The sequence below is a fragment of the Aspergillus costaricaensis genome, assembly GCF_003184835.1.
Source record: "Aspergillus costaricaensis CBS 115574 unplaced genomic scaffold BO79scaffold_2, whole genome shotgun sequence".
NCBI lineage: Eukaryota > Fungi > Ascomycota > Eurotiomycetes > Eurotiales > Aspergillaceae > Aspergillus > Aspergillus costaricensis.
In genome coordinates this window covers 1,274,667-1,288,421 of record NW_020291802.1, presented here as the reverse complement: position 1 = coordinate 1,288,421, position 13,755 = coordinate 1,274,667, and the positions used below count along the sequence as shown (strand labels likewise).

Here is a 13,755-nt window from a genome sequence, read left to right as displayed (position 1 = left end):
GCGGGGTCTGCGCTCGCATTCCTGATCATCCCATTAATGAACATGGCTGCTATGATCACTCCCGGGTCTCCGGTCAGGTTGGTTCCTGGAACACGCCGTCGATCTTCAAATCTGGCCATCTTATTTCTCGTCATCCTAGCTTTACTCTGGTCTTTGTTCTTTCATGGGAACATTGGACACGGCCGAAATGTTAAGCCCGACGCGATCCGGGACCCCTTCGACGCGATCGCAAACAACACACTAGGTGTATGCTACTCCATCACCTCGCTGACCTTTCACCCGAAATATTGACCCATTATAGTTTGAGAAAATATTTGCGATTAGCCCGGTACAACGCTTAGACAGACGCGATGCGATTGTACTTGCATCCTCAGCTACAGGATTTCACGTCGACTTCTTCGACGGATTTGTCCTCGAGGAAGACAGCGTTAAGGTTCGTCGAGCTGACTGGGACTCACGATGGTTGACTGCTTACTCTTTGTGGTAGGATTTGAACGGATCAAAGAGCATTGAAGCCTTTACTGCTTTCCGCCCACATGCGAATGCTGTACAGAGGTAGCGACCTGTCTTACATTTTGTTCGTTCACATCATCTAATGAAATCTATATAGAATCGTCGCAGATGGGATCGCAAGTGCACTGATACTTGAGGACGATGTTGACTGGGATATTAATTTCAAAATGCAATTAAAAGGACTTGCCCTAGGCTCTCAGCAAATACCAAAGATCAACGCCCCAGAAAGGAATGCGACCACAGATTCTCCGTACGGAGACAGCTGGGACGTTCTCTGGATCGGTCACTGTGGTATGAAATGCAACGGCTCTTCCCCTATTCAGGTGATGCCTCACGACATAACGGCGATGCCATCTCGCTACCTCCCGCCTTATTCGTATGATCCCCCAGCTGGAACCGGGAAGAATGTCCGGATGGCATGCATGATAGAAAAGGCGGCATGTAGTGCGGCGTACGCTATTACATACAGGGCGTCCCAAAAGATCCTCGCTGCTTTGACACGGCTCACAGACGATGACAATATGGATTTTCCAGACCTCCTTAGTGAACTCTGTCACAATGGCTCATTGGAGTGCTACTCGTCTTACCCGTCGCTAGTTGGGAGATGGAAAGGTGGCAGAAAGGAATATTCCTCGGATAACGACCAACAAGTCGTCAATAGCCCGATGTCTCAGTCTTCTGGGGTCATGTACAGTACCCTGGGGAATATTGAGCACATCTTGGGCGGAGAGTGTACCGTGCGAGCCACTATCGATGATGCTATAGTTCCAGATCTTATCCCAGATCTCTTTGAGGTACCCCATTCATTTCTTCAGTGGACGGATAAGAGAGGGGGACATGAGAGAGCGTTATAACCATGTATGCATAGAAAGTCTTTAACAAATGAATATCACACCCTGTTCAAACAGCTACACTAAGTGGAAGGATTCACTTCCTAGCGGCTCACTAAGCAGTCAGCACGTGTCCCGCCAAAACAAGCGACAGCAAAACAGTCGTGGCTGCTTCTCATTCTTTCCATCAAACTGCATCAACACAATGTCGCAGGCTACCTCGAAACGCGAAAAGAAGAGAGTCCAAGATCGAAATGCACAACGCGCTGCTCGCCAACGCACCAGAGACCGACTGGCCCTGCTGGAGCTCCAAGTCTCGCAGCTGCAAGGCGGCGCAGACAAGGCACTTTCGGATGAGCTCAGACAGATGCGCAAAGAGCGCGACGAGTTGCGCACACTGGCCGATCATTTAGTTACTATCGCTGAAGCGATGAAACTAAAATTGAATTCCAATGACGATGAAGCCGCCCAGGCTGGTACAGAAGAAGGACACACTGAACCGGATCCTGGTCTAATTAGTCGAATCTTCCTCGACTACGAAGACCTGAAGACGGTCGACTCCACGCCATTTTCACCGCTCTGTGACACGCACATCATAGTACATGGAGTATTAAATGGCTGGGATGATCCTGTTAGCGAGAATGAGGAACCGATACAGCGCCTCTTGGCTCACTTGCATCGCCGGTTCATGCTCTTGCGACCATTGGCAAGGCCGATAGACCAGCTGGCCTTGCTGTACCTTGTTCAAAGGGCGTTCTTGGTAGGTGGTCATCACACGTTAGAATACGCTTTATTAACTCGGGTATAGTCTTTGCTCACGCAACATAGCGGGTGCCATTTATATGCGTCACAGATTCCAGGCTGGCTACGACCAACGTGAGCGAGATCAGAGTCCGTCCTTGGCCTTTACTGACTCCTTGAAGACCAATCCAGATGAGCCTTCCTCATAATATCTCCATAGACATGCTACCATGGTGATTAAAGTTATTCCCTCGATAGAACTCGCCTAACACAAACCCAGGCCACAACTACGCTCCCACTTGCTCTCTACCCAATCAGAAAATGCCATAGTTACCCATAACGAAGCATGCGAGACATTTGCGATGGATGCGCTTCGCGACATGTACTTTTCCCCGGCGCTGAAATTCGAAGACGCATACGAAATCAGCCTTGACCGCAGACTAGCCGTTAGTCCGCAATTTCGACAACATTTTGCTCCGACTTCTGTCTCGTGTCCTTTCGCTGTCGGATCGGACTTTCTCATCGCACATCCTGATCTCCGAGGTTTCGTTCCTGAGTTTGTCAAGGACACAATTAGTAGACCACAACATTGTACTGAGAGGATTTCCGAATTGGCAAGTCTATCGCCTTTTAACCAGCCGTGCTTACTCCTAGAGAAAGATCTTGGAATCCCCAAGCTCCCTTCATCGCAGGATAAGCCATCGTCTCAAGGTTTATGTGGGTCGGAAGATGCGAACTTGTGCCATCAAGTTCAGCCATTGAACCTGATGGACCCGACCGAAGGCGACTTCGGTGGCGAGCCGAGTAGCTATTGGCATGACTCCGTTGAGCTAATGGGCTATGATGACATCGATGCAACTTGGCTTCTGAGATCGACTGTCACGGCTGAGAGTCACGATCAACTCAGCGAGGGCCAGCCTAGCTAGCTAATGTGAGACTATCTTACGCTATAGACAGGCTTTCAGGCCAAACTTACTTTATAGAGTAGGTTTAGAATACCTGGAAGTGGATCAAACTTTCAATTCGCGGCATGAACTAAAGCCATAGGATCTGCTCCTCGCCGAACACCAGACATTCCTTCCATCCCTCACTCATACATCTTTCTCTGCGCTCTCAATAGGTGCCCCACTGCTGCAGCCGTCATCCTCCCTACCAGTCAGGCCAAACTTTGTCTCAAGCTGTTCCCGCATGGGCACCTCCTTGACAACGAAAGCTACCACAAACGCCAATAACCCGAACGCAATTCCTACCTGCCACACCAACCTCAAACTGTCAACATAAACCCCCAAGACCTGCGCCTTAACACCAGGCGTTGAATCCAAAGACTGCATGAATGTCTTCGACGCCAGTGCATATGCCCCACCATTGCTCAACTCCTCCCGCAGTACAGAACTCTCCACGCGATCCACCAAAGCATTCACTCTTGAATTGAATACCGCCGACGGTATCGCCACACCCCAAACTCCCCCAAAACTGCGCAAAAAGGCCCAGGTAGCTGTTGCAACAGCTACATCCGCCTCAGGCAATGGGGCTTGAATGGCCGGCAACGTGGTTGTAAGAAGCACTCCGCTCCCAGCTGCCGCGAGAATCTGCACCCCAACCCAATACCCTGTCGAAGTCATCGCGCTTAACCGTGTTAACAATCCAAAAGAAACGGTCAGCAAGACGACCCCAATAAACTGAAACGGGCGATACCGGCCCAATATAGACAGCCCCGCCCCGGCAAGAATCGCAAACGGGATCGCCGCAACAGCACTAGGAATGAAATCCACCCCAGACGCCGTAGGTGACGCCTCCAAAACCGCCTGAAATAATACCGGTAGAAAGTATGTCATCCAGTACGTGAGGATGGCATGCAAAAACGTCAGCCCAAATGTTGCCAACGACGTCCGATTCGCAAACAACCGAATCGGCATCGTCGGTTCTTCCACGCCCTTCCCTGATGCCTGAAACAGCATAAACCCAACCAGACCCAGAACCCCCAATACAAGCGGCAGGATTGTCCTCCACGACGACCAGGGATGCTCCGTTCCACCCCACGTCAAAGCCAATAGGACCGCAAGCACCGAGGCAACGAGAAGTGCATTCCCAGCAAAATCCACCCGCTTCAACATATCCCGTATTGAATCCTTTTCATACTCTGTCCTCAGGAACAACATCAGAAGCACCAGCGCAGCTCCCGAGATTGGCAAATTCATATAAAATATCCACCGCCAGGTCACCCGCTGCGTCATGATCCCACCGATCACAGGACCAAGACTCAACGCCACCGCAAACACGCTGAATATGACCCCCATATACTTTGGCCGCTCACGCAGAGGAACGAGATCTGATACGATGATATCAACGAGCACGTTGATACCTCCGCCTCCTACGCCCTGGATCGTACGTCCGACGATCAGGACATTCGTAGACCTGGCAGAGCCAGAGACAGCAGATCCGATGGCGAAGAGAACAACAGAGAGAATAATCAGACTGCGTCGGCCGAATATATTCGCCGACTGGCCGTAGAGCGGCTGAAAAGCAGTGCTAGTGAGTAAGTACGCGTTCGCGATCCATACATAAGCGGAGCTGGAGTCGAGGTCGTGCACGATGGTAGGCATGGCGGTGGAAATGACCGAGGTGTCGAGGGCGGAGAGAATGGACGTAATGGATAATGCGATGAAGATGGTCTATAAGTAGTTCCCAAATGTGTTAGTATATACTCTATGTCGAATATGATGTTAGGAAGTAGATACCCAGAAACGCCTGCCTTTCCCTCCCTTCTCGCCTCGGTGTGGATCAGATGATACTCGAGGCTCCATAATAAGAGATAAATGTAAGATTTGCAAAGGATCTGATCTGTAGTAGAGACGTTCAAAGAAATAATATCTCTGAATATCAGAATCCCCAATCATACCTGAAATTCTATATAAAATGGTGTTAATGCCTCAGGCACCATTCTGACTCGGAGATTGTGGACTGACTGACTCTCTCGGCGGTGGGGCACCTGACTCAGGCAGATCTGTTTCTCTCCCCGAGGCCTATCTACATTAGGAAGATAAACAGGACACAACAGCTGTGTATTGAATGTCAGAAAGAGGTGTATAGATTATATTATCTGGTCTATCTGTGTTATATCTAGAAGAGGATCTTCACCCGCTGGCCTTATCAAAACCAGATTCATCAAACCCAGATTCAGTCGAGCAACATAACATGTCCAGCATCCTCTCCTTCCTCTGCGCCCAAACCATCGGCCGCGTCCTCCCCATCAACGTGGACCGCCTCCCGATCGTGGGCCGACGACTCCCAGCACTCGACGGCGTGGGGGAGCAGGACGACTCCGCCTGCTCGTGCCCCGTGAACCCCCCTCTCCCGACAACGGAACGGACGGTCTTCAGCCCCGGAGGATGCCGTGTCTATGGGTACCCCTCCACCGGTGGCGTCCTCATTAAAAACGCTGACCTGGTTGACCTGCTTTTCCTCTCGCTCCCGCGCTTTCAGGCCGTGCAGCGCGCATCCTGTGTCGATGAGGAGGACAGGTTCTGTAAGCTCTTGCGCCGGACTGGGGCGACGTGGTGGTCGAGTAGGGAGGATGAGCTTGAGGCGGTTCTAGGGGTGAGAGAGATGACGGAGGAAGAGAAGAAAGTGCTGGTGTTTGGGTGGCCGGCGGATGGTGTAGGCGTATGGGTATTGAGGTTTGCGAATGCCAATGAAATGCCAAGGGATTTTATGAGAATCAGTTTCGCGATGAATATGGAGGAGAGGATCCTGATCATGAGAGAGTATGGCGCTACTTTTGTGGAGGATATCTCGCGGGTGGAGGAGTTTCGTGATACGCTTTGAGGGCTGAGTACTAGAGTACCCTAGTCTTGGGATGGGTACCAAGTTGTGTAGAACATCTTGAATATACTATATAGTAGCCAAAAACCCTGGCTTCCTCCATTTTGCTCACAGCAAATAGTCAGGAACTGGACGTTCTCAGGCGAAGTCGGAGTGAAAGGCTCACATGTCCTGCAGCTGTGGCAGTGGCTTGCTTCGGCTAAGTTCTATGGCTTCTTTCCCCTCAGCAATTCGCACAATCTGAGCGCCAAGTACTTGTGCGCTTTTACGAGTGGCTTCTATTTTGCGATCGGTGCCATTTGGGTGGTCCCGAGTGAACTGGTACCTGTGGTACAGGTGGGAGCGAGCCCAGGAAACTTGCGCAGATTGACCTGCCAGTCGATTCTGGCGGCACTACCAGTATTGGATGAATTCTCTAGCGCAAGCAGCTGCAGTGAATGCTGCATATTTCTGCCACAATTTGTTCTTGTGGCTATCAGCGTAGTCACAGACTCCCTTAATGACAACACAGGGTAGGGCATCCCAAGCACCTGCTCCTTCCATCTCGAATGCTATGACATTCTCGTTCTCCGCAATCTGGTCCCGATGTATAGCGGACTTGAGAACGCTATCTCCAGAGGCCATGAGACCGACATGAACAAACGGTTGGTTCCTTTGATTTTGCCGACGTCGTTTTACGATGTGTATCTCCTCGCAACCAGTCACTTGACAGTTGAGTTCTGGGGCAACGTCGCAGACGGAGTCGTTGCTGTTGCAGCAATCTGCACACACTCGACACACCTGGCGACTGTGGTGTTTATGACGATACCAGGATGGGAATAACCTGTCTTCCATATCTCCAGGGTAGGATGTCACATCTTCGTCCAAGCCGTCGAGGAAGGCGGTAATCTTATGCTGGGCGTTCTCTCGGTGAAACTGAGTTTCTAGTGCCGCCAACACCGAGCCAATTTGTGGGTTCGGTCTACCTAATACTGCTTCCATTTCAATCTTCCGTTTAAATCCATCCGAGTACTGTCGTCCATGATCGTATTGTATGACTCCTTTGCTAATCACAACATCACCAAGTAGGATTTCCTCCTTGTTGCGTTTATATGGAACGCCTCCGCACACCCCAACAATGAGAGCCAGCGTCACTTTGGTAAAACTCATGGCACAGGCGGTAGCGACATTGGCGGCAGGTGCTTTGCCAGAGCGTGGAGGATGAACCAACACAACATTTCGACCACGCATAACGCCCACAGAGTAAAAGTTTGGATCATTCGTTGCCTTGCCGTACAAGTCTTTGTCCCAGTGATGGTCGAAAGCAGACAAAACTGCATCGGCTTCTGTAGGGAGTGCACAAATGATGACTATGTCGAAGCCATCTCTAGTCTTTGGTTTCACGGACTCTGGGGGGCTGGATGGTTGACAATGACGTGCATTGTCCTTGATAAGCAGGGTTAAGTCGCTAGAAGGTTTCTTATGTGAATCTTCCATGGTACTATTGACCTCTGGTATTGCGAGTAAGCCTGACACATGTCCTGGTGATTTATTCCACTTTGGTTCTGTATTTCGCATTCGATCACTGTTGACATTGAAAGAAGGGTCGATTTTCAACTTGATGATTTTGCAAACTCCCTGATCGCCAAGGTCGCGGCGTTTGAGCCAGTTTACTTCATCCCACGTCCACTTGGCCCCATTTACAAGGTCTTCTTCCAGCGGCCTGATAGCCTTCCTGTAATAGGCATCCACGAATTCTGAATCTGCAAAAACAGTTTCCTTTCCCATGTCGGCGAAGCGAAGGAACGAAGTTTGATCCGTACAAAACCTAACGGCCCGCATTAGTCCAGTCCCCAAATGGAACCGACGCTCACACTCCCCCCACAGCTTCTTTGCAAGCCTAGATGGCTTGTTTCTCAGTCCCGCAAAAGATGGCTGACTGTAGATGTCAGAAAGCTCGTCTCCTAGCTCCATTTCTGCCAGCGCGATCCCCAGGGCAAGGATTGTCGGAAAGGGGTGAATACTATAAGGAGGCCGTCGGCTAGCTTGGGGACCGCTATCGTTACCAATTGCCTTGAACGCCGTCGAGAGAAATACTCTGTCAAATATTGGGCATGGATAACCATTCTGCACTTTGCAGAAGACGAAGATATCGTCGATAGACAGATACGAATTGACCCATGGTCCTTCCAGAAGGTGCAGAAGTGATCGCGCTAATATCAGTCCCAGAACTCGCTTTGCTGCGTATGTGGGTTTCACAACCTCCAGCAACTTTCGAAGGCTTTCAAGAGATCTTCCAGCACACTCTTCCTCGAGCTGTAGGACCTCAAGTGGCTGCCCTAATTCCAGACCCCATAGTCGGTTGTTGCCATCCTTTGTCAGCTGTAAACAGACGTCTTTTGAGGCTTCGTGATCCACAAGGCATGCAGGGGTTTTCGTGTTATTTATAGCACTGGATCTGTGTTAGCTACTGGCTGTGCTGAGAAGGCAGGGGCTAATTAACTTGGTAGGAAGCCAGCGAATCCGGCACTCCTGAATGATATCTGAACCCGCCAACAGGATAAAAAAACTATCGCGCGATGGATCTGGATCTCGCGAACTCCACTGGGGGTCGAGGCAGAACTTTGCTTCCACACAATGGCCTAGCTTTCCGCCATGCTCATGCCCTTCCAATTGACAAGGCCAGTTCTCGTGCAGTGTGTGGTACAAATTCTGCGACAGATAGCGGATGCTGGTCTTACCACGAATGGCCGCCTCGCTGATCGACGGGTTGGACTGTGCCTTTTCAGTGAAGTCTTCGTCATCATCAAGAAATTGACCATGATCGAGTTGTTCTACCAGCTCATTAACCAACCTAGTCAGATCTCGAATTACTCGATAATCATCAGCTAGGAGCTCTCCGATCCGTAGCTCTCGTTGTAGAGAGCTTTGAAGAAGCTCACAGACCATTCCAAGATATGAGTAAGGTGTTTGTGTCCAATTTTGCATAGACACTTTAGAGCTGTCGGCCCAACTGGTGAACAACCAAGGCCACCACTTGGAGAGCCTAAGAGGTTGCCTTTCTTCTCCAGCCTTTAATTGCTGATACTTTGCGTTTACGAAGTCCTTGCGGAAACCCCCGTCTAACGCTTTCGCCAGGTTCTCAAATGCCCTCTGTAATTTTGGTCGTTCGAAGAGGGCCATGCGAATATCTGTATTGTGTATCTCCAGAGCCATTATAGCCAGCGATACCTTCAGCTCGCGGTATAATCGAGGGGAGTGCTTGAAGGCCCCCCCTAGCGCTGTAATGACATCTGAAACTAAATACACCAGGTCGATGTCTGCTGAACGATGAGCCATCGTGGGAGGTATGCCTTGGAGAATGTCGCCGAAGAATTAGTGTTGTGTATTGTTGTCAGTGAACTATCCTCATGTGCGGCTGATGCTTCACTTCCTACTTAGGATTTGTCAGCTTGCCTGGTGGCTGCTATTGAACTAAACTGCAAATACTGCCCTGTTTAACCCCTCATCTGGAAGGATTCTTGTTGCCCTTTCGGGTTTAGCGCTTTGATGTAAGTAGACGCCCAATTGGAAGGTGCTCCCCGACTCTCATATCATCTGCATAGTTTGATGTTATTCCTCTCAAAATCCGGCCCAATATACCAAACGGCCTCATTGTTATCAGAACATTGAATCACTCAGTCAAAATGGCTGTTGCATCCAGAGCTGCTGAATGTGCCCAATTATTTGACAGACTTGCGAGCGCACTGGATGGGACCGAGCCGGACATAGAAAACGAAATATTCCGGTTCAACTTGTGGGCGGCAAATAATTTCATACTGGCCCCAGGCCGAGCCTCGATGGACTGGAGATTGCGGAACGCCCCATTGCTGCAATCGACGATGGTCGAGTTGCTGGATGATTTAAAAGTTGACCTTATCAGTATGTCATATGCCTGGAGCTTCTTCCTGATTCGATGTTTTTCAATATCAACATAACCCAGAGCAGCCTACTCTTCCATCAAATTCCACCATACCTACTGAACTGCTATATGAAGCTCCCCTTCAAGCTATCAGTGAGACGCTGGATGGCCTTTTCCGCTTGTCTCGCGCCATCCGTCGCTCGGGGATTCATCGCAGATACGTCAGAGTTGGGAACTATGTTGAGTTTGACGAGAATGGAGTAAATCTGACAGAAGCATTCAAGGACGGTGCAAAAAGGCTCTTAGAGTTCCGCATGAAGGGTTCCAAAGCGAGTGATGGCCTGCGGGAACGCATTTTCAATACCGTCTGTTTGCGCCAGCAATACTTTTCCTACCTGAAAGCCAAGAAGGCTACAAACGCTCCAATTGCAGGGACTGACCGGAGCCATCAATCCACTCCAAGGCCAGCGCTCAGGGCCAGCGCCAGCATTACAGGTTCCCTCACGTCGAAGGCACAAGGAGCTGTGACACAAAATTCATCACGTATGCGAAGGGTAGGCCCGTCTATTATGACAGCGACAACAGCTCAACCCGATCGGATTCCAAAAGCTTACTCTGAAAAGTCGGCCAATGAAAGGACATCCTATGATGTGGAAAGTAGCGGTGCGGATATCCCTCCACCACCAAAGGTGTCTGGCAACCACAAGGAGTCGGAGTGTCCATACTGCTTCCTGGCTTGTTCTACAGAAGAGCTGAGCGGAAGAAGTTGGAAGTGAGTGCTCTCCTAGCACACAGAGCAAGATTTATAACTAATCGTTGAGAAAGGCGCCACTTTATTCAAGACCTCATGCCGTATGTTTGTGTCCTGGAGTCTTGTCCCACCCCAAACTCCCTTTTTGAGTCGGGCAAGGATTGGCTGAGTCACATGAAGAATCAGCACCCTGCCAGTGGTTGGACCTGTGTCGATAGCACACACAATACGACATTCTTCTTCCAGTCAGAATCTGGCTTCAGGGAACATTTGCATCAACATCATGAAGGCCAATTCGATGACGACGACATCGACGACATCGCGGCCGCATGCTATCAAAAATCACCCGACGATATCATCATACGAGAATGTCCTTTCTGTCCTACAGTGCAGAAACTAGAGCTAAAGCCGAAGGATATGATAGATCATGTCGCAAACCACCTGATTTCGCTGGCACAAATCTCTCTTGCAGGACATGTAGATGGCGGGCGGTCGCAATCAGCATGGTCCGGATCAAGAAGGGATTCAAATTCGCTTCCAAGCAGTCTAGGATCTCTTCCGGAACGATTGCACTCGGAATTTACAGATGACGATGAAAATGAATATCTCACCTCCATATCGGGTGAGGTGATTCCAGATGCAGCTGAGGAGCTGATTTATGCGGTGTGGCAGAATGTTCAAAAGCCACAGTACGATCCCTCACTGGATTTGACAATTCGCCACTTCATCGCTCAATCTGAACTGAAAGCGAAGGGGATCACAAAACTCACAGTTGGGTATGTACTCAACCCAGAATTAGGGTTCTGGTACTAATGCTTTCTTCAGGGGTAGTGATGATCCGGATACGTATGACTTCCAGTGCTGCATTATTGCACTGTACTCCTACTGAAATCATGTTTTGCAGGTCGCAGAGCTTAAAAAAGGGACAGGCTACAGCACCCGAGCTGAATAGAAGCAGCGAAGACAGCGCGGGTGTACTACAAAACTCAGATAGCGAAGGCAGCCTAGAGATTGTTGAGATGTTTGGCGAGGAGGGAAACTTCAGATTGGATGATCACAATACAGATGATTTGCCACCGTTCCTGTGCCAATCAGACTCGGGTAAGTGAGGGAGCGGAGAACATACGACCGATGTCAAAATAAAGGAAGTAGGGAAAACGAGGCAGGGGAGCGCCTCGCACATGTGGGAAGCCGGCTGACTGATCGTTTTCTTTTTCGCAGAGATTCACGACAGGTTTGATGAACTTGAATGGCAGCAAAGGATGCGTCTAAGCGAAGGCATGCTTGCCAACGATCCCGCGCATCCCTACGCCCTTGAACAAGATGATCCCGAAGTCAAGGCCCGCAATCGATATGTCAATGTCCAGGCATGGGCGAACTGCCGGATTCATCTACGGGTGCCCGAGGGCGAGTGTGATTTCATCAACGCCTCACCGATCATACTGAAGGACTCGGCCACGCAAGAGGAGAGAACATATATTGCGACGCAGGTACGTTGACCAAATTCTTGGCGTACTTGATGACTTTGTTCTAGGCTAGCATTTGTGTGCCTCGCTCTACCCATGCTAACAATGACCGTCGTCTCACTCGGCAGGGCCCTGTATCTGGTTATATCTCGCACTTTTGGCAAATGGTTTTCCATGAAAGCAAAGATGTGGCTGTCGTTGTCATGTTGACGCAGACCTTCGAGGCTGGTCGGGAAAGATGTGCACAGTACTTTCCTTCGCACCTGGAGCAGGCCTCGATGATCCTGGTTGAGGAGCCTACTGGAAACCCTTTTCCAGAGGGGACGGTTGAAAGACAGAAGACTCAAGACACCAACCCCGTTGAGCCTGCTGCTATTGGCCAGTCTAGCAACGAGGCGACTGCCCCCGAAGAAGGATTCGAAACCACCAAAGAGACAACTGGGACTCCCGTGGCCAAGAAGACCGAGACCGCTGAGGTTGAAGAAACTTCTGCACCCACCATTGTTGGCCGCTCTGTTGCTGAGGAGATATTCAACGAGGAAACTCCCAAGGAGTCAAAGAGAGCCACTGCTATTCAGGATTTAGATACATTCATGACCGATTCAAACAGCCAGGAGAAACCCCGCAAAGTAATTGGCATGATTACCTTATTAGAGCTAACATTTGATGTCAAGTCTCGCTCGGAGATCCGCAAGCTTGAGCTGAGAATCGGCTTGGAGACGAAAATTGTGTGGCATTTTCTCTTTGCAGGCTGGGCAGATTATTCAAAGCCCGAAGGCGACGATCGCGAGGCTCTCCTTGAACTGATCAGATTATCAGCTTCCAAATCGGGGCCTCAGAATTCACGTGTGGTCCACTGCAGCTCAGGAGTCGGCCGCACTGGAACTTTCATTGCCCTTGATCATCTCCTCCAAGAGCTTGAATCGGGCCAGTTGCTGCAACTAGCCGATCCCGAAGCCGACCCTGTCTTTGACACGGTTAACCAGATGCGCGAGCAACGCATGATGATGGTTTACAACGAGATGCAATTTCAGTTCATCTATGATGTGCTCCGAGAACAAACGGACATCAAATTGGGTAAGGTCGGAAGCGTTCGACCGGGTAGGGAAGAGGAGCGAGCGGGCCCCGGCAGGAGCTGCCTTACGCCGAAGCTTAAAACGAGCCCAAGAACATTGAGGAAGAACGTGAGGATAGAAGGAAAGGAAGTCCCACAGGAAAACGCAACCCTGAAAGAGCTTGGATATATACGGTCTGATTGGCCAGTTTGAGTTGGGTATAGCTTACATTTGAAATTACGGTATTTGAGCAATACTGCCAAATACGCGTTACATTACGAGTGAAGGAAAAGGGTCCTGTATTTAGCGAATTCTCAGTTTGGAGGCCTGTTCCGGTCGCATACGCCCTACAAAAGTGCCCTGGCTGCGCTGAATGAGGGCAACCCAATCTACTATCTATCTATCTATATAAATTGAGTAATGTTTCAGCACGAAACAAGGGACCAATCAGGAGCCAAATGGAGGATCCACGACTAGTCAAGGCCGCCAAGCTAGCAATTTTACTCCTGCGTCGTCCGGATCGCATTCGTCGCAACTCGGACCCTTTACAGAGAGAGATATGACAGTTTGATTGGGAAGGAAAACCAGTGGGTTGGGTTAAGTTCGCCGTTCTGCCTTTCCCTTGAGGCGACTCTACTGCATCTCTCTCCAACCGTTCTTCCCCATTGTTGCGCTTATTTCTCTTCCTCGGGGCAAC

General features: G+C 50.0%; 6 protein-coding genes across 6 annotated transcripts; 4 read left to right on the top strand and 2 right to left on the bottom strand.

Moving 5' to 3' along the window:
* Positions 1 to 42: 42 nt before the first annotated feature.
* BO79DRAFT_186497 (uncharacterized protein) lies at positions 43 to 1,367 on the top strand (the record flags this gene model as incomplete). The annotated part of the gene is made up of 4 exons (XM_025680471.1): positions 43 to 246; positions 302 to 433; positions 488 to 555; positions 611 to 1,367. 4 exons carry the CDS (start codon positions 43 to 45, stop codon positions 1,365 to 1,367), a joined length of 1,161 nt encoding a protein of 386 aa, XP_025544590.1.
* A 181-nt stretch (positions 1,368 to 1,548) lies between these two features.
* On the top strand, positions 1,549 to 3,010 carry BO79DRAFT_234692 (bZIP transcription factor; the record flags this gene model as incomplete). Its single annotated transcript, XM_025684396.1, has 3 exons — positions 1,549 to 2,103; positions 2,152 to 2,219; positions 2,365 to 3,010. The coding sequence occupies 3 exons, from the start codon at positions 1,549 to 1,551 to the stop codon at positions 3,008 to 3,010; spliced, it is 1,269 nt and encodes a 422-aa protein (XP_025544589.1).
* A 165-nt stretch (positions 3,011 to 3,175) lies between these two features.
* On the bottom strand, positions 3,176 to 4,687 carry BO79DRAFT_224216 (MDR family MFS transporter; the record flags this gene model as incomplete). The annotated part of the gene is made up of 1 exon (XM_025683652.1): positions 3,176 to 4,687. One exon carries the CDS (start codon positions 4,685 to 4,687, stop codon positions 3,176 to 3,178), a length of 1,512 nt encoding a protein of 503 aa, XP_025544588.1.
* A 442-nt stretch (positions 4,688 to 5,129) lies between these two features.
* Positions 5,130 to 5,951, top strand: BO79DRAFT_26517 (uncharacterized protein). The gene has a single exon (XM_025686862.1). The coding sequence runs from the start codon at positions 5,280 to 5,282 to the stop codon at positions 5,907 to 5,909; it is 630 nt and encodes a 209-aa protein (XP_025544587.1). The 5' UTR covers positions 5,130 to 5,279; the 3' UTR covers positions 5,910 to 5,951.
* A 233-nt stretch (positions 5,952 to 6,184) lies between these two features.
* BO79DRAFT_268076 (5'-methylthioadenosine/S-adenosylhomocysteine nucleosidase family protein) lies at positions 6,185 to 9,224 on the bottom strand (the record flags this gene model as incomplete). The annotated part of the gene is made up of 3 exons (XM_025687089.1): positions 6,185 to 6,224; positions 6,304 to 8,337; positions 8,389 to 9,224. 3 exons carry the CDS (start codon positions 9,222 to 9,224, stop codon positions 6,185 to 6,187), a joined length of 2,910 nt encoding a protein of 969 aa, XP_025544586.1.
* Positions 9,225 to 9,571: 347 nt separating this feature from the next.
* On the top strand, positions 9,572 to 13,621 carry BO79DRAFT_135384 (protein-tyrosine phosphatase; the record flags this gene model as incomplete). The annotated part of the gene is made up of 9 exons (XM_025678052.1): positions 9,572 to 9,806; positions 9,868 to 10,558; positions 10,612 to 11,313; positions 11,363 to 11,383; positions 11,442 to 11,638; positions 11,759 to 12,027; positions 12,132 to 12,290; positions 12,660 to 13,104; positions 13,488 to 13,621. The coding sequence occupies 9 exons, from the start codon at positions 9,572 to 9,574 to the stop codon at positions 13,619 to 13,621; spliced, it is 2,853 nt and encodes a 950-aa protein (XP_025544585.1).
* Between the last annotated feature and the right edge of the window lie 134 nt (positions 13,622 to 13,755).

Excerpts from the sequence above, each read along its gene's own strand:
- BO79DRAFT_26517 (XM_025686862.1), top strand. The coding sequence starts at position 5,280 with ATGTCCAGCATCCTCTCCTTCCTCTGCGCCCAAACCATCGGCCGCGTC.